General features: G+C 33.4%; 1 protein-coding gene across 1 annotated transcript; it reads right to left on the bottom strand.

Annotated features, from left to right (window-relative positions):
• Positions 1 to 815: 815 nt before the first annotated feature.
• LOC139861423 (caffeoyl-CoA O-methyltransferase-like) lies at positions 816 to 2,052 on the bottom strand. Its single transcript, XM_071849813.1, has 3 exons — positions 1,829 to 2,052; positions 1,366 to 1,642; positions 816 to 1,274 (listed from the first exon to the last, which is right to left on the bottom strand). Exons 1-3 carry the CDS (start codon positions 1,990 to 1,992, stop codon positions 981 to 983), a joined length of 735 nt encoding a protein of 244 aa, XP_071705914.1. The 5' UTR covers positions 1,993 to 2,052; the 3' UTR covers positions 816 to 980.
• Between the last annotated feature and the right edge of the window lie 24,560 nt (positions 2,053 to 26,612).

Raw genomic sequence — 26,612 nt, 5'->3', positions numbered from 1 at the left:
GTTGATTGGTATGGTCCGTCTTGATTTTCTTCGGTTGCTTTCGTTCGTTGCATTTCGTCTATTATTCGGTTTTTTGTTTGGTTAATATGTTTGTATTTTTTTCGAGATGTTAGGGAGGCTCGCTTATAAATAGTTTTTTGTTTAGACGCGAGCCATCCCGTTTTCCCTTAGTCCTTTTGTATTCCATGTTGAGAGAGTTTTCTTTTTTAGAAAACGACCTCGTTTCTATATGAGTATTCGTTTTTTCGCCAAAAAAAAGGACCAAGTCTAGTAAGATGCATATAACTTAACTAGCTATTTTTGATGTATAATTTAAGTAAATATTGCGGAATTTGTGGTATGTTTTCGAATTAAATAAAAATAAAACAATATAATTTACATTTACATTATAATTATAATAATGTACTTTATCGGTCTTAATTTAATAGTCTTTAGATAAAAAAAACATACAATTTAATAAAAAATGACTGGCTTTTTGTCTACTTTACACTTTTACCTTTTATTTTTTTACCTAAATTTTCTATTACTTAAATAAAGTAAAGGTATAAAGGTACAATAACTAATTATTCTTATCTATATGTATGGAATTAGAAATTTTGAACGGAGAATGAAAGATGAAAACATGGGATGGATGAAGTACGTAATTATTAGTTGCAATTATAACATTCCTACACTTGCATCCAAAACTTCCCTAAATAGTAAATTTTTATTGAAGCACAAGCCATATGATGATTTTGTCATCCGGAACTTGTATGAATTTGCGTACGTTGCTTGAAGATACTTTATTTTGAGTATAAAAAATTAACTTTGAAAGCAAAAATAATCATCCATTTAATATTAACAATAACACTTGTTGTATTACAGGAAAGGAAATTGTACATATGATTCTCTAACAAGCTTTGGATATACTATATATTAAGAAGAAAACAAATAGGTGTTGAATGCGCTCTTTAAGCATGTAAATGAGTATTTGGTCATGACTAACTTATACGGCGACACAAAGTGATTCCATCACCCACTGGAAGCTGACAAATCTCGACTCTTGAGTCGACAGCCAAGGTTTTGTTAAGCTCTAACACGAAATCCCTATAATATCTTACGTATTTCCTCAATGGTGCGTCTGCAGGTGCCACCAATGACCCGTTCCAAAGAGTATTGTCGTAACCTATCACACCCCCAATTTTCACTAGATCAATTATTCTCTTGTGATAGTTGAGATAGTTGTCTTTATCCGCGTCCACAAATATAAAGTCAAACGATCCATGAAATTTAACCTATAAATTATAAACCAAATATACTCAATTAGCTTTTATAAATAGTAAAAATACTTAATTAAAATATAATATATAATTTAAAAGTACATACATCGTCAACCATTTGATCAAGAAGAGGAAGAGCAGGGCCTTCTCTAAAGTCAATCTTGTGAGCAACACCCGCTTTCTCAATAATTGGAAGGCCAATTTCGTAATTTTCACGGTTTATGTCCAACGCCAATATCTTTCCATCTTCAGGGAGAGCAAGAGCGGTCGACAGAAGGGAATAACCGGTGTAAACGCCTATTTCCATTGTGTTCTTAGCGTTTATGAGCTTCAGAAGAAGGTTCAAAAACTGTCCTTCATCGGCCGATGTCGTCATAAGGTTCCTATATTAATTTATACAAAAGTGAGATGTTTAGAGAGGAAAAAATGCATCCATAGCTAGTTAAAAGCTCAGTCGAAATAAAATAGCAAATGTACATATGGATCATGTACTCATTAATGCATGTCCATTATTTCGTGCATGGACTTTTGAAATCATGTTGCTATGCTTGGCAAAAGTAAGCACTGACCATGGGTGTTTGGCAGTGACCTCACGTAGCTCTTTCATGGATTCCGGCTCTCGTGGATAAACGCTAGTTTCAAGTATGTATTGATAAAGTGCATCACTTTGAAGGAGACTTTTGTGACCAACTTCTTGATGTTTTGCTACTTGTGTTTCTCCGGTGGATGCCATTATAATCAAAATCTGTATGTATGTATGTATGAATGTGAGGTGGGAATTATTGGTGCTTAATTGGTAGCTTATATAATTTGGTTTGAAGAATTGAATTAACCTGATTTGGAATGAGAGATGGATTGAGAATATATAGAGAAAGGAGTTGGTGAATAGGGATGTAGGAAGGTGCATGGGTTGGTGTGGGCAAATTGACTTGGCCAACCATAATGGACAACAAGACTTGGATTTGGTATGCTACTAATTTACTTTAATATTTTAGTTTCGTAATCAATATATTTTTCTGGTTTATTTTATTTTCCTCCATATATTTTTCTACATCATTAGGTATGTAATATGTAATATACTACAATTAGGTACGGCTGAATAATATGTAATATACTACAATTGTTAGATCAGTTAACCACAATCAGCAGACCCGTTAATAGGTAACATACTTAGGGAGTTCAGGGATTCGACTCTCATGTGCTACAAAGATATTTTCTTTCGGTTACCTGCTCATTTCATAGGCCTCGAAAATTTTTGAACGTCTATGCGTTTGAGCCTCACCCGATCAGAGTTTTACTACACGCGATGTCCATATAGATTCGTCGTGGTTTTTTTTCCCGAGGGACGACATGACTGTAAATAGTTCGTCCAAGAAAAAAATCGGGTGAGTAGGTTCCGTCATCGCGTTCGGACTCCCGTCTCATAACTGTCATAAAAAAAAGTTAATATGTAATATACTACATTTATAATTATTAGACCGAGTAATATACTACAACAAGCTTTGAGTAATACTCTCTCTATTCCATATTTGTTATCCAACAAGATTGAGGGGTGCGCGCTTCGCTACTGACAATTGTATGCGATTACAATGGTTATTGACTACAAATCGAATGATAATTCTTTGCAGCCAAATTGACTTGTGTAGTTGATGTGTGTGCTGGATTTATGGCACGTCATATACAAATAAGAAAAGTACCTTAAAACAGATATCGTAACAAAAAGATTCTAGTAACAAAAATGCAATGGTCAAATTTCTACCCAAATTGATCAACTGCATAAGATGGATGAAACTGTCATATATCATGAAGGTAACATAAGTAAGATAAAATCGATACAAAGCTTCATCGTAAATAATATATCATGAAGATCCGATCTCACAATATGTCGAACTTTATCGGCTCAAGGCTCCGCAATTCAGAAACTCGGACCAATTCTTATTATCCATCAATTGAAAAAAGAGTACATACAATATTTGGACAAGCATAGGCTTACATGAAAATGTCTGACTATAAATTAGATTTTCGGCCCTAATTTGACACCCAAAAAAGCACGCTCATATCTAGAATATAGGGATTAGGACTGAAGAAAATCCAAAATCCACCATGGCTGCAAACACATACGGTTGCACAAATCTTGTGCCATCCGAGCGTTGCCTCGCCAAGATACGGGTCGAATCTTCAATATCCCCTAATCATTTGGTCAGATAATTGCACCGATCATCACAGCGTTTGTTTAGTATACACCACTACTATCAACGGAACAACCATCATCACTACCATCGTCACGACCATCATCACAAGCATCGTTAGCACCGGCAAACCAAAAAATAGAAAACGATGAGGATGACGATGGCAGTATATAATTTTAGGAAAAAACATAAAACGATGAGGATGACGATGAGGATGACAACCATCATCACAAGCATCGTTGAATCCATTTACTCCAAGTGCTAGTGCTTCTTTAGAGAATCTAAGGGTTGTTTCAGCAACAACCTGCATTAGAGCGAACAGGTTACAAAAAGTACAACAATAACTATTTTTTAATAAATTATAACGCCAGTATGATGCTTCTATTTTTTAATAAATTATAACGCCAGTGTGATGCTTTTTTACACATAAAAAACAAACATATAAAAAAATTATTTCATCTCTAATTTCCTTTATAATATAGATGCAGTATTACCTCTTTCATTGAAAAAATTTGTGGCATGTAAGTGACTGCTTCACGATACTTCAAATCATCTATCATACTAAATTGTTCAACCAATTAAAATCAAGCAAATAGGGTGGTAAATAGATATAGGGTAATGTATTTCAAGACAATATAGGATCCAAAACCCACCAAGGTACATGTCAGCCCTTCAATATTCTGTCTATCAATATAACTATCAACGTTACATGCACAATCAACAACATACAACCAAACAGTTGTATTATCATTTTAAATGTTTAGAAGCATATAACGATTATCGATTACTTTTTGTGAAGTTCAGAGATGGATTCATGCATGCGTTGGTTTTGTATAAACTGTAAACGAATGAAATCGAACCCTACGACTCTCCAAGTTAGTGGAGGCCAAGTATCTGGTTTCATAATTTGAACGCAGATCTTCCATATATCCAGTACCGAGAACAAAAACAAACTCCGTTAAGATTCAAAATTAAGTTATCACGTCATTAATAATTATTGTATGTGTGGGAAACACCTCTAGCTTAGCACATTGATTATTACAAAAATAATAAAAAATAATTAAATAAAGAAGGAAGGAAAAAAAAGGTGTTTGTGTGTCAGCCTACTTAACATGGACTATTTTGATCAATACCAGCAACAAATTTGTTTCAACCCGAGCATGTTTTTACGTTTCACCCAACTTTTCTGACCCGTCCATCTTGCCACCTCAATTTCGAATTACGCGGGTTGCTGAGTTGCTAACTGGGTACAAAACACCATCCTTTATATATATATAAATTGTGAGGATTCAAAACTCAAAGACTTTTTAAAACCCTTTACCATACACTTAACCCAGTCTTGGTCATAATCCAATCAATATAGTCAAATTATGTGTCAATACAGGATAATTCAAAGGTGAAAATCAGAAAATATGGAGAATAATATACCAATGAGAAGCTAGGGAATGGACCATATACTACAATATGTGTTCACGCGTTCGTTAAACCAAGACTGTTCATGTAATATGATTGCAAAAGATCAAACCAAGCCAACATGTATTGTAACAATAGAGTTTAAAAAGTATTAAGGTCACAAACCATTTTTAGACATCCGTTTGTATGATAAAGTCGCGACGTTTGATTCAAACTCATCACACATCAACCTCTAAAACCTAGTCCATGCAAAAAAAAACAATAAGAATCAACTAAAGAGAGTGTGTGGAATCGTACGAAATTGAATTTCAAGAGAAAGCACAAATAAGAATATTAAAAAGATAACACAAAATAAACCCATTTGGTGAGATGTTGATTGATTGTGCTTACAATGTTGAAGACTCATCTATTGTACGAAAAAGTAAAGTACTTTTATTAACATTACTCAAATTTAAGGCGTATTTCCAGTGATCCATAACAAAAGAATAGGAAAGAATCTTACTTCTAATTTCGGGGCTCATCAACAAACTTTTTGGCTATCAGCCATACCAATGAAATGAAACCTATTACGAAAATATGTAAGTAAACAGAAAGAAACCATATTATAAAATTGTATGCAGCCTAAAAATGTATTAACTGTAGTATTATTTAACACAATTACAACAACAATTAAATGTAAAAAAGAGCCAAAATAGCGCACCTCCAGTGGTAACAACTTTTGAGAGAAAATTCATTGAATTGCCAAATCAATAACTGTAGTATCATACCATATATCAATAATTCTACCATAATGGATATTATACCATGTATAAATACCGATTTATATTTATATGTGTACAATATGTAAATAACGGATTAAAAATTAAATTCAGATGAAATTTTTTACTTAAATTAGAGTTTCAATTTCAACATCTATTGAAATTTAAACCCTAAAATTGACAAAAATCGATAGCTAAATCGTTTAAGAAAGTAAAAAAGAAAGCAAAGAGAGAACAAACCATCAATAGAGATAGACACAATTCCCCTTCAGCTACGATAATTCTCTAAGTCGCCGTTCATCACCATTCATGACCACAAAGATTTTAGAACCCAAATTTATAGCGCTTACAATAGCGCCAGATCTGAGACTAAAATTAAGAAGTCGAAAGAAACCCTAATTTGTGAAGGACGGTAATGGACGTCACAAGCGAGCATAGTCATGTTGGAACAATTTTTGGGATCGTATAAGTTGAAGAAGATGGGTCGAAGGGATGGGCTGAAGAAGGGAAAATAGCCAGATGAAGAAGAGGGAAAATTGTAGAAGCATCTGGAGCATTTAGCTATCGACGAATGGTAATAAATATAGTTTCGCCGCTACATCGCCACCATAGTTTTTGATTGGGTTTATTCTTTTTGTTTATGATGAGAGAATGAGGATATTAGATCAAGAAGGTAAGGGAGAAGGTAAGGGAGAAGGTATAGGAGAGGGTAAGGTAGAAGGTATAGGAGAAGGTAAGGGAGGAGGTGAGGGAGAAGAGATGGCTGAACACGAGACGGACGTTAAATTTTTTTTTTTTTTTTTTTTTTTTTTTTGGCGCGTAATAATAAGAAGTGGGAAAAGGAAGGGAAACGTTGGGGAGACAAAAATGGTGAATAGTGGTTTTTTGACCAATGGGGAGCAAGCAAATAGAGTGACAAATCGAAGATATATAATAGTTACTAGCCTTTAAGAGCCCGTGCATTGCACAGAGGGCCCTATAAAGACTAAGTATAAGATTGGTAGTAACAGAATTAGTAACTATATATATGTATGACCGTACCATTATTTTATGCAACATTTTGATCATTAGACAATAAATAACAAAGTTATCAAAGAACTCATAAACAACAAAAAATGTAGAGACAAACACACTAAAACTAAATTCGCAAACATCATCAATCGTACATAACAATGATACAAAAAAAAAAAAAAAAATTGAAATTTCCCTAAATACTATCAAGAAACCTATGTACACTACCAACAATAATACGGAGTATTATTTATTTTTCAAGATGCTAACGACTTCCATCTTTGCCTCACCATTAAAATCCCCAAGCCATTTTGAGGTACACCGAAAACACTGCACATTCCATCAACCAACTAAAACATCTTTATAAGCCAAAGTTACAATTACAATCCTAAATAATACAAACTACAAAGACTATAATGTCTACTTTAGTATGAGTTACCACCCACAAGTGACAAAAATGCCAACGGCTAAACAAATCATTTTATAATACTAAAAAGCTTAAATCATAACAAAGAACGACATTTCGGTAATAATGTTGTCAGATACTTTTATGTATATCTAACAAAATGTCCTCACTTATTTATATTACAACATACAATTATACAAACCAAGGAGTACTTAAAGAAATAGCCCCTTATGTTCTAACATACAAAGTAAGGACTCCTTAAAAAAATAGAGAAAGTATCGAAATTCATCTTATTAGTGTGACAGAGCTACTAAACCAAAATTACTCATGAAACACGAATATATTAAACACTAAACATTTTGCAAAGGCATATTCTATCTAAATATATATCACATCTCAGAAAAGTATATATGTATTCTTCACATTCATATGCATTATGTCAATTTCGAGTTAAAATATAGGTGAACATCATTAGCACCATATGATTGCATTTCTATCCAACATTTCATAAAACACATTTCATGCATTTCCATAATAACTATCTATATTTTTCTTTCAAAAGCATGTAGACCGGCAGGGACACGCGAACCCTGTAAATCACCTCCACCAAAGAATACCAACGACCTCAATTTCAAAAAAGAGCAAAGATTCTCAATTTCTCAGATTGTGGTTCTAATAGATATCATTTAGGCTAGCAGACTATAGAAGATAGTTTCTTAACCGCTATAACTGATTTCTCATAATAAACTACCCACATACGATTGCAAGTACCAATGTATTTTGTTGCATACGCACTTTAAACAGTTGATAACAATGGCTAAACATTAGTATATGTTAACATACTCACATTACCATATCAAAGCAAATAACTGTATAACACAATTGAATAACTGTTTGAAATGCATGAAATGGTAAAAATAATATTTAATAGTAGACACATTCAATATCGACATAAAACATATAGAACAAACTAATACAACTCATACCGTGTTCTGTCCAAGAGGAGCTCTAAGAGCCAATTGGTCAAAAGTCAAACATTGTCCTCCTAATTTTATTTAAAAACCAACAATCATAATTAAACACAAATAGTCACACATCACTATCAAGTAAGCAAAAAAGCAAATCAAATATATACATGAGAATTAGTACGGACTTTCGAACTTCTATCTGATATACAATAAATCAATCCCAAATTATTATTCTAACTATTTATATTCTTTTTTGGCACTTGCTATAATCAAACACAAAAGTAGTACAGGGTACATTATAAATCAAGAGATAAATCCATACCAAAAGCCATGTTTTTATTTGTTATTGTGGCATTTACTCTGAAGATCATCTCGATTACACTGTAGGATATTAGTGTTAACGTATTAAGGCGACATCTTTTTTTAAAATTTTTTTTAACCATGTTACTTAAGAAAGTGACACTTATACCTCTAATGGAAGATGCATACCTGTTGTAGCTTGAATAGTACCATGTCATTTTTTATAAATCACCATAGGAATGATATCAAACCCTTAAGCAACATTATTGAAAAACCATGGCAAACATGTTTCGAGAAGATCATCAATTTTAAATCTGTTTCAAACCTTCAAAAAACAACCACAAAAGTAATAATTTAATATCAAATATATCAAAATCAAATAAAAAGAGCACAAATAATAAAACTGGAAGATGGTCAATGTGAAATGTCCCGTTCATATTGATTATAAACGTTCCATATTAATTGATTTCGTTGCGAGGTTTTGACCTCTATATGAGACGTTTTTCAAAGGCTGCATTCGATTTTAAAACAAACCATAACTTTTTAAATATTACGACGATTATCACATAATGATAATCTAGAATATAGCGTTTTCACACGACCATTACATAATGGTTTACAATAATATTACACATCAATATATGCCTTCGAATGCAGTTTTTAAACAATATAATACAAGCATGGACTCCAAATCTTGTCCTTAATTAAGTATGCAACAGCGGAAGCTCTTAACAATCACCTTAGAATAAACATGTTTAAAACGTCAATAAAAAATGTTGGTGAGTTATAGGTTTAACCTATATATTTATCAAATTGTAATAATAGACCACAAGATTTCATTTCTCATAAATACACATCTCGTATCAGGCATTTCGCAAACTGCATAGAGATAAAAATCATTCATATGGTGAACACCTGATAACCGACCTTAACAAGATGCATATAGAATATCCCCATCATTCCGGGACTCCCTTCGGACATGATAAATTCGAAGTACTAAAGCATCCGGTACTTTGGATGGGGCTTGTTGGGCCCAATAGATCTATCTTTAGGATTCGCGTTAATTAGGGTGTCTGTTCCCTAATTCTTAGATTACCAGACTAAAAAGGGGCATATTCGGTTTAATAATTCAACCATAGAATGTAGTTTCGCGTACTTGTATCTATTTTGTAAAACATTTATAAAACTGCATTTATTCTCATCCCAAAAATATTAGATTTAAAAAGTGGGACTATAACTCACTTTCACAGATTTTTACTTCGTCAGAAATTTAAGACTTGGCCACGGATCGATTCACAAACCTATAACAAATATATACATATATATCAAAGTATAATCGAAATATATTCACAACATTTTTTATTACGTTTTAATGATTTAAGTTTATTAAGTTAACGGTCCAACGTTAGTAATCTACAACTAGTTGTCCACAGTTAGATGTATAGAAATAAATCAATATATATTATCTCGAATCAATCCATGACCCAGTGTATACAAGTCTCAGGCTAGATCACAACTCAAAGTATATATATTATTTTGGAATCAACCTCAATCCTGTATAGCTAACTCAAGCGTTAATGCATATAGAGTGTCTATGGTTGTTCCAAATAATATATATAGATGGGTCGATATGATATGTCAAAACATTGTATACGTGTCTATGGTATCCCAAGATTACATAATATATGTTAGAATACATGTATAATACAATATAAGTTAGTTAAGTTATGGTTAGTCTAGATTTGTTACAAAATTTTCGTAGCTAAAACTAGCAAATTTATCCAATTTTGTTTTACCCGTCATTTCTTCGTTTCAAATCCGTTTTGAGTGATTCAAGTTGCTATGGTTTCATAATGAACTGAAATTTATGATACTAGACAGAAAAAGTATAAGTTTATAGTCGGAATACAGGTTACAAGTCATTTTTTAAAGAGGTAGTCATTTCCGTCAAAAAACGACATCTTGATGACCATTTTGAAAAACATACTTCCACTTTGTGTTTAACTATGATTTTTAGATAGAGTATCATGTTCATATGTAATATCATTTTTCCAGAAAACAAACTTCCAATTCAAAGATTAAGATAGTTTTTATTTTTCTAACCCAAAACAGCCCCCGGTTTCACTAAGACGGCGTATGTCCGATTTTACGGTGTTCTTCGTGTTTCTAGATTTTAAATCATTAAGTTAGCATATCATATAGATATAGAACATGTGTTTAGTTATTTTTAAAAGTCAATTTAGAAGTATTAACTTTGTTTGCGAACAAGTTTAGAATTAATTAAACTATGTTCTAGTGATTACATGTTCAAATTTTCGAATAAGATAGTTTTATATATGAATCGAATGATGTTATGAACACCATTACTACCTTAAGTTTTGTGGATAAATCTACTGAAAGTGACAAAAATTGATCTAGCTTCAAAGGATCCTTGGATGGCTTGAAAGTTCTTGAAGTAGAATCATGACACGAAAACAAGTTCAAGTAAGATTATCACTCGAATTAAGATAGTTATAGTTATAGGAATCGAATCAAAGTTTGAATATGAGTATTACCTTGATTTAAAAAGATAATCAACTGAGAAAAATAAAGGTTTCTTGATCTTGCAAGTGTTCTTGAGATGGATCAAAAGTTTGGAATCAAACTACTTGTAATTGGATGACTATCTTGATATGTTCTTGATCAAGCTTTCTTATGTTGATTTAAACTTAGTTTTTTTGGTTCTCAAACTTTCTGAATTGATGAAGGGTTTTTAGGACTTGAAAGAGATGAAGATTAGAGAGCATTTAGAGGGGAAAATGAAAATAAAATTGATGTATGTGTGTATGCTCTATATCACGTTTTGCATGTATGTATATATGCAAATTTTGATTTGTTATTTAGTGCAATTATTTCCTCTAATGGCCAACTTGATCAATTATCCATGCTAGAGAACAAAAGTAGCTGATTAGGAGTCTGATTTTGATGTTTTTCTATTGGTATATACCAATAGTAAATACATCTAGAAGCTGTGTATTGTACGAGTATGAATACGGTTGCATACGAGTAGAATTGTTGATGAAATTGAACGAGAATGTAATTGTAAGCATTTTTGTTAAATAGAAGTACTTTGATATGTGTCTTGAAGTCTTCCAAAAGTGTATTAATACATCTTAATACACTACATGTATATACATTTAACTGAGTCGTTAAGTCATCGTTAGTCGTTATATATAAGTGTTGTTTTGGAACCTTTAAGTTAACGATCTTGTTAAATGTAATTGATCCATTGTTATTACACTTAAATGAGATGTTAAATTGTTATGTTAACATGTTAACATGGTGTATTAATATATCTTAATATCATATATATATATATATATATATATATATATATATATATATATATGTGTGTGTGTGTGTGTGTGTGTATGTGTGTGTGTGTGTGTGTGTAAAATACTATTACAATGATAATCGTTACATATATGTATTGTTTCGAAATCCTTAAGTTAGTAGTCTCATCTTACTCGTGTAGTTCATTGTTAATACTCTTAATGATATATGTAATTATCATTTCATGATGTTAAACATAGTGTATTAATATCTTAACATAATACATATGTATTTAGTAAGACGTTGTTGTAACGATAGCCGTTATATATATCGTTTTGCGTTTCTTAATTCACTACTTTCATTTTATGTATATAACTCATTGTTAATGTACTTGGTGAGATACTTACTCATCATAATATCATGTTATATATATATATATATATATATATATATATATATATATATATATATATATATATATATATATATATATATATATATATATATATATATATATATATCATGTCGTTTTTACAAGTTTTAACTTTCGTGAATCGCCGGTCAACTTGGGTGGTCAGTTGTCTGCATGAAACTCATTTCAATTAATCAAGTCTTAACAAGTTTGATTGCTTAACATGTTGGAAACATTTAATCATGCAAATATAGTTTTCATTTAATATATAATCATGGAAAAGTTCGGGTCACTACAGTACCTACCCATTAAATAAATTTCGTCCCGAAATTTTAAGCGGTTGAAGGTGTTGACGCATCTTATGGAAATAAGTGCGGGTATTCCTTCTTTATCTGGTCTTCACGTTCCCAGGTGAACTCGGGTCCTCTACGAGCATTCCATCGAACCTTAACAATTGGTATTTTATTTTGCTTAAGTCTTTTAACCTCACGATCCATTATTTCGACGGGTTCTTCAATGAATTGAAGTTTTTCATTGATTTAGATTTCGTCTAGCGAAATAGTGAGATCTTCTTTATCAAAACATTTCTTCAAATTCGAGACGTGGAAAGTGTTATGTACAGCTGCGAGTTGTTGAGGTAACTCAAGTCGGTAAGCTACTGGTCCGACACGATCTATAATCTTGAATGGCCCGATGTATCTTGGATTTAGTTTCCCCTGTTTACCAAATCAAACAACACCTTTCCAAGGTGAAACCTTAAGCATGACCATCTCTCCAATTTCAAATTCTATATCTTTTCTTTTAATGTCCGCGTAGCTCTTTTGTCGACTTTGGGCGGTTTTTAACCGTTATTGAATTTGAATGATCTTCTCGGTAGTTTCTTGAATTATCTCCGGACCCGTAATTTGTCTATCCCCAACTTCACTCCAACAAATCGGAGACTTGCACTTTCTACCATAAAGTTCCTCAAACGGTGCCATCTCGATACTTGAGTGATAACTGTTGTTGTAGGAAAATTCTGCTAACTGTAGTTGTCGATGCCAACTGTTTCCAAAATCAATAACACATGCTCGTAGCATGTCTTTAAGTGTTTGTATCGTCCTTTCGCTTTGACCATCAGTCTGTGGATGATAGGCAGTACTCATGTCTAGACGAGTTCCTAATGCTTGTTGTAATGTCTGCCAAAACCTTGAAACAAATCTGTCATCCCTATCAAAGATAATAGAGATTGGTATTCCATGTCTGGAGACAACTTCTTTCAAGTATAATCACGCCAACTTCTCCATTTTGTCATCTTCTCTCATTGGCAGAAAATGTGCTGATTTGGTGAGACGATCGACTATTACCCAAATAGTATCATAACCACTTGCAGTCCTTGGCAATTTAGTAATGAAATCCATGGTAATGTTTTTCCCATTTCCATTCCGGGATTTTAGGTTGTTGAAGTAGACCTGATGGTTTCTGATGTTCAGCTTTGACCTTAGAACACGTCAAACATTCTCCTACATATCTTGCAATATCGGCTTTCATACCCGGCCACCAAAAATGTTTCTTGAGGTCCTTGTACATCTTTCCCGCTCCGGGATGTATTGAGTATCTTGTTTTATGTGCTTCCCCAAGTACCATTTCTCTCACATCTCCAAACTTTGGTACCCAAATTCTTTCGGCTCTATACCGGGTTCTGTCTTCTCGAATATTAAGGTGTTTCTCTGATCCTTTGGGTATTTCATTCTTCAATTTCCCTTCTTTTACAACACCCTGTTGCGCCTCCTTTATTTGAGTAGTAAGGTTAGTGCGAATAATTATATTCATAGCTTTTACCCGTATAGGATCTCTGTCCTTTCTACTCAAAGCGTCGGCTACCACATTCACCTTCCCTGGATGGTAACGAATCTCGAAATCGTAATCATTCAATAACTCAATCCACCTACGCTGCCTCATGTTCAGTTGTTTCTGATTAAATATGTGTTGGAGACTTTTGTGATCGGTATATATAATACTTTTGACCCAATATAAGTAGTGCCTCCAAGTCTTTAATGCAAAAACAACCGCGCCTAATTCCAAATCATGCATCGTATAATTCTGCTCGTGAATCTTCAATGGTCTAGACGCATAAGCAATTACCTTCGTTCGTTGCATTAATACATAATCGAGACCTTGCTTTGAGGCGTCACAATATATCACAAAATCATCATTCCCTTCAGGCAATGATAATATAGGTGCCGTAGTTAACTTTTTCTTCAACAGTTGAAACGCTTTTTCTTGTTCATCCTTCCATTCAAATTTCTTCCCTTTATGCGTTAATGCAGTCAAGGGTTTTGCTATTTTGGAAAAATCTTGGATGAATCTTCTGTAGTAACCAGCTAATCCTAAAAATTGGCGTATGTGTTTCGGAGTTTTCGGGGTTTCCCATTTTTCAACGGTTTCAATCTTTACTGGATCCACCTGAATACCTTCTTTGTTCAATATGTGACCTAGGAATTGAACTTCTTCCAACCAAAATGCACACTTTGAAAACTTAGCGTACAGTTTTTCTTTCCTCAACAACTCTAGCACTTTTCTCAAATGTTCTTCGTGCTCTTGATCATTATTTGAGTAGATAAGTATGTCATCGATGAAAACAATGACAAACTTGTCAAGATATGGTCCACACACTCGGTTCATAAGGTCCATGAACATAGCTGGTGCGTTAGTTAAACCAAATGGCATAACCATAAACTCGTAATGACCGTAACGCGTCCTAAAAGCTGTTTTCGGAATATCATCCTCCTTCACCCGCATTTGATGATATCCAGAACGTAAATCGATCTTCGAATAAACTGACGAGCCTTGTAGTTGATCAAATAAGTCGTCGATTCTCGATAGTGGATAACGGTTCTTGATGGTAAGTTTGTTCAACTCTCGGTAGTCGATACACAACCTGAATGTACCATCCTTCTTTTTGACAAACAAAACAGGAGCTCCCCATGGTGATGTGCTTGGTCAAATGAAACCACGCTCTAAAAGTTCTTGTAATTGGCTTTGGAGTTCCTTCATTTCACTAGGTGCGAGTCTGTATGGAGCACGAGCTATTGGTGCAGATCCTGGTACAAGATCTATTTGAAATTCAACAGATCGGTGTGGAGGTAGTCCCGGTAATTCTTTCGGAAATACATTGGGAAATTCTTTTGCGACGGGAACATCATCGATGTTCTTTTCTTCGGTTTGTACTTTCTCGACATGTGCTAAAACAGCATAACAACCTTTTCTTATTAGCTTTTGTGCCTTTAAATTACTAATAAGATTTAGCTTCGCGTTGCTCTTTTCTCCGTACACCATTAAGGGTTTTCCTTTTTTCCGTACAATGCGAATTGCATTTTTGTAACATACAATCTCTGTTCTCTCCTTTTTCAACCAGTCCATGCCAATTATTACATCAAAACTTCCTAACTCTACTGGTATCAAATCAATCTTAAATGTTTCGCTAACCAGTTTAATTTCTCGATTTTGACATATATTATATGCTGTAATTAATTTACCGTTTGCTAATTCGAGTAAAAATTTATTATCTAAAGGCGTCAGTGGACAACTTAATTTAGCACAAAAATCTCTACTCATATAGCTTCTATCCGTACCTGAATCAATTAAAACATAAAGATGTATTGTCAATAAGAAACGTACCCGTAACAAGCTCCGGGTCTTCCCGCGCTTCTGCCGCATTAATATTGAAAACTCTTCCGCGGCCTTGCCCATTAGTATTCCCTTGGTTTGGGCAATTTCTAATAATGTGGCCCGGTTTTCCACATTTATAACAAACTACGTCGGCATTATTTGTTCCGACATTATTTGTTTCTTTATTTTTGTTGTTCTTTGGTCCGTAAACCTCACATTTTGCCGTACCATGACCACTTCTCTTACTTTTGGTACAAAATGTTGTGCAGAACACATTCGGATGGTACTCTGCACACCTGAAGCATGGTTGTTTCTGTTGTTTGTTGTTATTGAAATGGTTGTTGTTGCGATTGTTATTATTGTTGGGACGGTTGTTGTAGTAGTTATTGTTGTTAGGATGGTTGTTGTTGCGGTTGTTGTTGCGAAATTTGGTGCGATTGAAGTTGTGATTGTTGTGTTGATTGTTAAAATTGTGACCCTTGTCACTGGTTTCTTCCCACTTTCTCTTGACTTGTTTTGTGTCAGCTTCTTCGGTTGCCTGCTCTTTAATTCTTTCCTCAATCTGATTTATGAATTTATTAGCCATTCGACTCGTCTTTTGTATGGAGGCGGGCTCGTGTGAACTTATATCTTCTTGGATCCTTTCTGGTAACCCTTTTACAAATGCGTCGATTTTCTCCTCTTCATCTTCGAACGCTCTTGGGCACAATAAACACAACTCCGTGAATCGTCGTTCGTATGTGGTAATATCGAATCCTTGTGTTCGTAATTCCTTAAGCTCTACTTTGAGCTTATTGACCTCATTTCTGGGACGATACTGCTCAGTCATCAGATGTTTGAATGCTGACCACGGTAGTGCGTACGCAGCATCTTGTCCCACTTGCTCTAGATAGGTATTCCACCATGTTAACGCAGTACCTGTGAAGGTATGCGTAGCGTACTTTACTTTGTCTTCTTCAGTACACTTACTTATGGCAAAAACCGATTCAACCTTTTCGGTCCACCATTTCAATCCGATTGGACCCTCGATTCCATCGAATTCCAAAGGTTTACAGGCAATGAATTCTTTGTAGGAGCATCCTACATGATTTCTTGTGGCGTTATTTGCATTGCTAGATTCAGAGTTATTGTTGTTGTTTTGCATTGCAACCTGTACTGTGGTTATGTTTGCTGCAAGGAAAACACGGAAGTCTTCCTCGCTCATGTTCAAATTCTGACGAGTCGTCGGTGCCATTTCCTTCAAAAATAACCCAACAGAATTGAGTTAATCATATAGAATTTTAAGAGTAGTCAATAGTATTTCGTAGCATAGTATGAACTCATTTATAAAAGCTTTTTCTTCATATTAGCGTTTTATAGTTTTAATTCGGGTAGTACCTACCCGTTAAGTTCATACTTAGTAGCTAATATACAATTCAACTACTACAATTCTATATGAAAAACTGATTATAATAATATTTCGCGTTCAAACTTTTATACAATATTTTTCAAACTTACAATACCGCTATTATACATATAGCATGAAATATAGCACACAATAACTTTGATACAAAACAGTTGTGACAACAATCCTAGTTAATACGCAAGTCGTTCAGCAAAGGCAATAAAAACACGTAATTCATAAATCCAGAAACAAGTCATGCATTCTGGTTTTACTAAGACTACTTCCCATCCTTGATCTTGTGGAACATAACCGTTGTGGCCGTTGACAAGACATCATGTTGTAACGTCATCAAAGGGACGAGGGTTTCGTAGTGCCCAACAGCCCCATAATAATTTAAAAACCTTGTTTCTCACCCCAACTACTGAATCCGTCACTTGTGGGAAGGTTTTATTTAAAAGTTGTAATCCGATGTTCTTTTTCTCACTTTGGTGAGAAGCGAACATCACTAACCCGTAAGCATAACATGCTTCTTTATGTTGCATGTTAGAGGCTCTTTCTAACTCACGAAGTCCTACGTTGGGATATGTTGAGTCAAAATAGGTTCTTAACACGTAGCGTAAAATTGCATTTGGGTTCCCCGCATTTAACGCTTTAAAGAAAACACGGCGTAACTTACGGTCTCCCCAATGTGATATACCCCATCTTTCAAAAGAAAGCCTTTTATAAACTAAGGCATGCCTGGAACGTTCTTCAAATGTTCTAAAAACTGATTTTACCGTAAATAATTGTGCCGACGAATTCTGACCGACTTTAGACAAGATTTCATCAATCATGTCCCCGGGTAGGTCTTCTAAAATTTTTGGCTGTCTATCCTTAACGTCCATTGTGTTTTTATACTGTAAAACAGACGAGTATTAGATTCGTAAAAGATAATTATCAAATAATACAAGCAATTTCTACATACAACATGAAAGTACAAGCACACTAATATTACATATATTACACCGCATGATTACAACTCTTTATTCCGACTCGTTTGTTACTTCTTCTTCGGACTTGGTTTTTTCGCTAATTTCCTAGGGATATATGGTGCTCCCCTAATACGAGCCGTTCTTTTCACAAATGGTCTAGAAGGACCCGGTGGCTTAGATGTTCCCGGGTTATAGCTAAAACTTAAGAAATACGGGTGTTGACGGTATTTTCCATCGGGACATTTCATGTTAACATAGAGGTCATCGGGGCTGGACTCGGGTTTTTCTATTTTTATGCCTTTTCCCTTATTATTTTCTTTTGCCTTTTCAAATTGTGTCGGGGTAATTTCTATAACATCATCGGAATCCTCATTGGGATCCGATTCATCGAAAAATTGGTAATCTTCCCAATATTTTGCTTCCTCGGCGGAAACACCATTGACAATTATTGACTTTGGTCCGTTGGCTGAGTATTTTCTTTTATTTAAACGATTTACCGTAGGTATCAATATTTCTTCCTCCGGAACTTCTCCTTCTTCCGGTTCCTCCTCTTCACTAATGCATCCTAACAAATTCGGTTAGACACACTAATGCAAATGTCTGGTTCTCTAAGACCAACGCTTGGATACCAACTACAATGTCCCGTTCATATGGATTATAAACGTTCCATATTAATTGATTTCGTTGCGAGGTTTTGACCTCTATATGAGACGTTTTTCAAAGGCTGCATTCGATTTTAAAACAAACCATAACTTTTTAAATATTACGACGATTATCACATAATGATAATCTAGAATATAGCGTTTTCACACGACCATTACATAATGGTTTACAATAATATTACACATCAATATATGCCTTCGAATGCAGTTTTTAAACAATATAATACTAGCATGGACTCCAAATCTTGTCCTTAATTTAGTATGCAACAGCGGAAACTCTTAACAATCACCTGAGAATAAACATGCTTAAAACGTCAACAAAAAATGTTGGTGAGTTATAGGTTTAATCTATATATTTATCAAATTGTAATAATAGACCACAAGATTTCATTTCTCATAAATACACATCTCGTATCAGGCATTTCGCAAACTGTATAGAGATAAAAATCATTCATATGGTGAACACCTGGTAACCGACCTTAACAAGATGCATATAGAATATCCCTATCATTCCGGGACTCCCTTCGGACATGATAAATTCGAAGTACTAAAGCATCCGGTACTTTGGATGGGGCTTGTTGGGCTCAATAGATCTATCTTTAGGATTCGCGTCAATTAGGGTGTCTGTTCTCTAATTCTTAGATTACCAGACTAAAAAGGGGCATATTCGGTTTAATAATTCAACCATAGAATGTAGTTTCACGTACTTGTGTCTATTTTGTAAAACATTTATAAGACTGCATGTATTCTCATCCCAAAAATATTAGATTTAAAAAGTTGGACTATAACTCACTTTCACAGATTTTTACTTCGTCGGAAATTTAAGACTTGGCCACGAATCGATTCACGAACCTATAACAAATATATACATATATATCAAAGTATGATCGAAATATATTCACAACATTTTTTATTACGTTTTAATGATTTAAGTTTATTAAGTTAGCGGTCCAACGTTAGTAATCTACAACTAGTTGTCCACAGTTAGATGTACAGAAATAAATCAATATATATTATCTCGAATCAATCCACGACCCATTGTATACAAGTCTCAGGCTTGATCACAACTCAAAGTATATATATTATTTTGGAATCAACCTCAACCATGTATAGCTAACTCAAGCATTACTTCATATAGAGTGTCTATGGTTGTTCCAAATAATATATATATATGGGTCGATATGATATGTCAAAACATTGTATACGTGTCTATGGTATCCCAAATTACATAATATATGTTAGAATACATGTATAATACAATATAAGTTAGTTAAGTTATGGTTAGTCTAGATTTGTTACAAAATTTTCGTAGCTAAAACTAGCAAATTTATCCAATTTTGTTTTACCCGTCATTTCTTCGTTTCAAATCCGTTTTGAGTGATTCAAGTTGCTATGGTTTCATAATGAACTGCAATTTATGAAACTAAACAGAAAAAGTATAAGTTTATAGTCGGAATACAGGTTACAAGTCATTTTTTAAAGAGGTAGTCATTTCCGTCGAAAAAATGACATCTTGATGACCATTTTGAAAAACATACTTCCACTTTGTGTTTAACCATGATTTTTGGATATAGTATCATGTTCATATGTAATATCATTTTTCCAGAAAACAAACTTCAAATTCAAAGATTAAGATAGTTTTTATTTTTCTAACCCAAAACAGCCCCCGGTTTCACTACGACGGCGTATGTCCGATTATACGGTGTTCTTCGTGTTTCCAGGTTTTAAATCATTAAGTTAGCATATCATATAGATATAGAACATGTGTTTAGTTGATTTTAAAAGTCAAGTTAGAAGGATTAACTTTGTTTTTGAACAAGTTTAGAATTAACTAAACTATGTTCTAGTGATTACATGTTCAAATCTTCGAATAAGATAGTTTTATATATATGAATCAAATGATGTTATGAACATCATTACTACCACAAGTTTTGTGGATAAACCTACTGAAAGTGACAAAAATTGATCTAGCTTCAAAGGATCCTTGGATGGCTTGAAAGTTCTTGAAGTAGAATCATGACACGAAAACAAGTTCAAGTAAGATTATCACTCGAATTAAGATAGTTATAGTTATAGGAATCGAATCAAAGTTTGAATATGAGTATTACCTTGATTTAAAAAGATAATCAACTGAGAAAAATAAAGGTTTCTTGATCTTGCAAGTGTTCTTGAGATGGATCAAAAGTTTGGAATCAAACTACTTGTAATTGGATGACTATCTTGATATGTTCTTGATCAAGCTTTCTTATGTTGATTTAAACTTAGTTTTTTTTGTTCTCAAACTTGCTGAATTGATGAAGGGTTTTTAGGACTTGAAAGAGATGAAGATTAGAGAGCATTTAGAGTGGAAAATGGAAATAAAATTGATGTATGTGTGTATGATCTATATCACATTTTGCATGTATGTATATATGCAAATTGTGATTTGTTATTTAGTGCAATTATTTCCTCTAATGGCTAACTTGATCAATTATCCATGCTAGAGAACAAAAGTAGCTGATTAGGAGTCTGATTTTGATGTTTTTCTATTTATATATACCAATAGCAAATACATCTAGAAGCTGTGTATTGTACGAGTATGAATACGGTTGCATACGAGTAGAATTGTTGATGAAATTGAACGAGAATGTAATTGTAAGCATTTTTGTTAAATAAAAGTACTTTGATATGTGTCTTGAAGTCTTCTAAAAGTGTATTAATACATTTTAATACACTACATGTATATACATTTAACTGAGTCGTTAAGTCATCGTTAGTCGTTATATATAAGTGTTGTTTCGGAACCTTTAAGTTAACGATCTTGTTAAATGTAATTGATCCATTGTTATTACACTTAAATGAGATGTTAAATTGTTATGTTAACATGTTAACATGGTGTATTAATATATCTTAATATCATATATATATATATATATATATATATATATATATATATATATATATATATATATATATATATATATATATATATATATATATGTAAAATACTATTACAACGATGATCGTTAAATATATGTATTGTTTCAAAATCCTTAAGTTAGTAGTCTCATCTTACTCGTGTAGTTCATTGTTAATACTCTTAATGATATATGTAATTATCATTTCATGATGTTAAACATAGTGTATTAATATCTTAACATAATACATATGTATTTAGTAAGACGTTGTTGTAACGATAGCCGTTATATATATCGTTAATGTACCTGGTGAGATACTTACTCATCATAATATCATGTTATATATATATATATATATATATATATATATATATATATATATATATATATATATATATATATATATATATATTTATATCATGTCGTTTTTACAAGTTTTAACGTTCGTGAATCGCCGGTCAACTTGGGTGGTCAATTGTCTACATGAAACTCATTTCAATTAATCAACTCTTAACAAGTTTGATTTGTAACAACCCTGATATTTCCGTTACTTCCGTTAACCTTCCGTTAGTTTATTTAACGGCGATTATTTAGCTATTATGCGTTTACGTGTATTAAATGCGTACATGATCTTCGGAGGGTTTTAATAATTGATATGGGTTGATATTAATTCAAATAAATATTTCGAATAATGAAATACAATAAAAACGATACGATTTTGATAATAGTTTTTTGAGCAACGAAACGCTCGGGTTTATTTTAATAATTAAATTTATTAATTATTAACTTTTTAAAATATTTAATTTATTGGGTTTTTAATAAATTAACGTTTGGTTGCGTTTAACGATCGGTTTAGCGTTTCGGGCCTTCGGTACGTTTAAACGGCACTTGAAACAAACCACACTTTATGATCAAGCAAGCCAAAACATAATATAAATCAATTTTAATAAATATACTATATAATTATTGTGTTTTAAACATACTTTTAGTTTATTAGAATTTATATAGATTAAAACGCGAGAAATTGACGTTTAACGTTCCGGTTTACGTTTTCGGCTGACGACACTTCAAGGCTCTTAACCGGATCCCATAGAAAGTCATCTAGAATCATTTTAGAGTCCATTAACTTCTATTTGGACCCTCTTGGCCGAAATTCTTCACCCACCATGGTCCATATGTTATTTTCGTGGCCCGTTAATGTTAAAACCCAACTAGTTAAGCCCTTTAAGCCCTAAATAATTATAACAAAAGAAGGGGAACGACTTGTAGCTGCTCCCATTCGTGATTTGCAGCCCCATATTCATCATCTAGGTCACCATCTTCATCTCGTTCAATCCCCATCAATTGTTTGCTCGTTTGCTTAATCGTTTATGTATTCGTGATCCTCTCGTTCTTCTCCACACGTATCTACTTGCAATTTGTTATTTGAAGGTATAAAACCACTAACCCTAATCTTATTAGATCTGATTTTAATCAATTACATAGTGTACAAGAGTTTAGTGCTCAATTGATTGCGATTAAAGTTGTTATTAGTTGTTAATTTGCTCGATTGTTGTCTTTGTTATGAAAACCGAATTTGATTGTTATGAATCTGATTATATGAGTTTATGTACTGATCATATAATGTATTTAGATGGATAGATCTCGAAAAATTAATACATTTGGACTTTGGATTTGCATGATTTCTGTAACGACCCTGGATTTTCCAACGTTTACTTATTAATAATTGTTATTATTAATACTTGTGATTTAACGAATGTATGTTATTATATTTACTTGTTACCATGATTGATCATACTTGACTTTAAATGCCGAAACGTCTATGTGACACACGTACATTACACGAATAATATTTCTAGATATTATTTACATTCATAATTAAGTTTTATTAATCATTTTAATCAACTAAGGTTATTAGTTAATTACTTGGGCTTTATTTGGATTTAGTTGTTAAATACTTGGACTTGGGCTTTAATTAATGTTAGTGGACTTAAAGAGCCCACCCTACTTCCTTAGTGGACTTATTAGCCCATTACTACATGTAAGTATTACTTAAGATTAAACTAGATGATATAACTTGGTATGGAATCTAGTTACCACCTTATCCCCATGAAACCACCCCATTTAACCAACTTTTTAAGCTTTAACATGCTAGAACCTCATGGACTTTTCCTTCCTCCCTTTTGATCCCCCTAGCCATCGGTTTTGGTGTTAACAAGGGGAGTTTTATTTTCAATTTTCATTACTTACTCACGCTCATTCTCTCATTCTCAAACACACACACAAAATACTTGCAACATTTCTCTCATTTCTCTCTCAAGTCTTGTAAGTAATATGAGCAAACTCCTTCTCTTTTCCTTGTCTAAAAACCGAAACCATAATACACATAATCATCATCATCACTTGTTCTTGTTTGTTACTTACTTACTAGTTATTGTTTATGGTCATTACTTACTTATTATCAAGAATCAAACTTGCTAGTTTGTTCTTCTTTTATCTTGTATTTACAAGAACATACAAGAGCTTAAACTTTCTAGTTATGCTCTACATTTAATATGTTAAAAGATTGTAAGTTTATGGTTGTAAAATCTTACTTGTGAATCATGATTGTAAACTTAAAGTTTACTTTCCTTAAAGATCAAGCTTTGGCTTGAATCTTTAAAGTATGAAACCCATGAACTTATTATTTGTTTACTTAGTTTATTTTCTCATATTATGCACTTTAAATTCATGATTGTTGGTTTGAATGGTCAAGTGTTACTAGTTAACTTTGATCTCATTAATCTTGAACTAAAAGTTAACTTGAAAGTTCAAGAACATGTAAGTAAGCTTTCTTTAATTATGACTTTGTACAATTATGTTAGATCTAGACTTTTGGGTATAGTATCTTCAAGATCTAACTAAGAACCATGTTCTACAACTTAAGATCTTGATTTCATAAGTTTACTTTCAAGTTTGTAACTTATTATTAGTTTTAAAGTTCATGTATGTGTTAGATCTAAGACTTTGATGTAACTTTGGTTCATCAAACTTCATACAACTCTTAAGTGAGTTGTGCTACATGTCTTAGACTTACACTTGTGTCATAGTCAAAACTTGGTTAATATTACTTTTATAGTTCATGTATGTGTCGGATCTAAGACTTTGATGTAACTTTGGTTCATCAAAACACTTGCAACACTTAAATGAGTTGTGCTACATGTCTTGGACTTATACAAGTGTTATGATGGTGAAACCTTGGTCAAGATGATGCAAACACATCAACGAGTTGTACACTTGAAGCTATATGCATCAAGGATGAGAACCGTGATAAGCATCGAACACCAAGAACCCACCGGACCTACTGTTTTACTGTTTCTGTGTCTGACCCGTACGACCTGGGCTACTGTAAATATGATTTTTAGATAGCTCTGTTTGAGTATATAACTTTTCATTTAGGACTCGTCTTAATCCGAGTTATGGTTTAGGATTTATGGCCCTCCGATCGTCACTATGTCCTTTTAACGTTGTGCTGAAAATTCTGACCTACTCGTACTTAGACCGTCGCCACGGTCAAACGAAGAATAGTTTGCTTCTGGAATTTTTACCACAACTAGATGACTCATTTACGGAGCCATGGCCACTGTATCACCTTATTTCAGTAGGTATAGGGGCCGTGGTGACTGACCGAACTCAGCCTTTGTTTAAAACTCTTTTCATGAACGAAACTTACTTTACACCTTTTGTTCGATGATGAATGATGATGACCTTTAAGACCTAATTTACATACATTTAAACCTTTTGGGACGATTTACTAACCTAGAAATATTTGACTTAGGTTGAGGACTTCCCGGACCTACACACTTTCTTATTTCCCGAGTCATACTTTACCGCTACTTTATCATTGTGAGTTATAGCATCCCCTTTTTATTTTAACTATTTTGGGAACTGAGAATACATGCGCATTTTACGTTTTACATACTAGGCACGAGTACTTAAACTTTATATATGTGTGGGTTATACAATGGCATAAACATTCCCTTTAGCTCGGTAACATTTAGTCATTGGTTTTTGAACCGGTGAAAGCAAATCTTAGATATGGATCCATAGGGTTTGACATTCCCACTTGGGCTAGTAGCGCTAGCATTTAACGGGTGTTTAATACTTCGTAAACATACGCACTTGCCAAGTGTACTTTCAGGGGGTATAAACGTTAAGTTAGTTACCAAGTGCCCACGGTTAAACATATACTTTATCATACTATTTTGAAACGCTCTTGTTAGCACTAAAATCTCGTGGCCTACCTTAGATACTGTTATACTTAAACTATAGCTCACCAACCTTTGTGTTGACGTTTTTAAGCCTGTTTTTCTCAGGTGCTTAAAGTTGCTTCCGCTGTGTACTAGTCTTGCTGTAGACACCCGCTGCTTTAGAGATGTCACTGCATGAACTGTTTATCTTGCATTCATACTTATTTACTTTTGAAACTATGATTTGTAATGACCTAAGGGTCACGTACTATTATCTTTGCTTCCGTTCATAGAAGCATACTTGGGTTGTAAAACACTTGACGTTAGTTATGACGTTACCTTTTATCATGAATGCAAACGTATTTTGAAATAGCATATAGTGTTTGACCTTGTAATGATCTTGTTGTTGATGATCTGTACATGATGGTTTTGTATGGGGCATCACATTTGGTATCAGAGAATTGGTTGTAGGGAATTAGGTTGCATTAGTGAGTCTAAGACCGACCCGAGTAGGATTCACTAATAGGACTAATCTACAACTTGCTAGTTTACTTGTTTCCGCTGAACTTACTGCATGTTGCTGCTTACTTTTACTGCTATATGTCGTATACTATTACATGATTTCACTACTGCATGCTATTATACGCTTTCGATTGCATGATACTTGTCGTTATTGCCATGCTACTTACTGTTATACATGATTTAAACTGTTGGCCTAATACGTGCTTGCTTTATGACTTACTGACATGGAAAATTTATTTTTTTCCTTGTTCAGATGTCGGATATTCCA

The sequence above is a fragment of the Rutidosis leptorrhynchoides genome, chromosome 8 (genome assembly GCF_046630445.1).
Source record: "Rutidosis leptorrhynchoides isolate AG116_Rl617_1_P2 chromosome 8, CSIRO_AGI_Rlap_v1, whole genome shotgun sequence".
Taxonomy (NCBI): domain Eukaryota; kingdom Viridiplantae; phylum Streptophyta; class Magnoliopsida; order Asterales; family Asteraceae; genus Rutidosis; species Rutidosis leptorrhynchoides.
The sequence above is the reverse complement of the archived record's forward strand: the minus strand, read 5'-3'. Positions and strand labels throughout refer to the sequence as shown.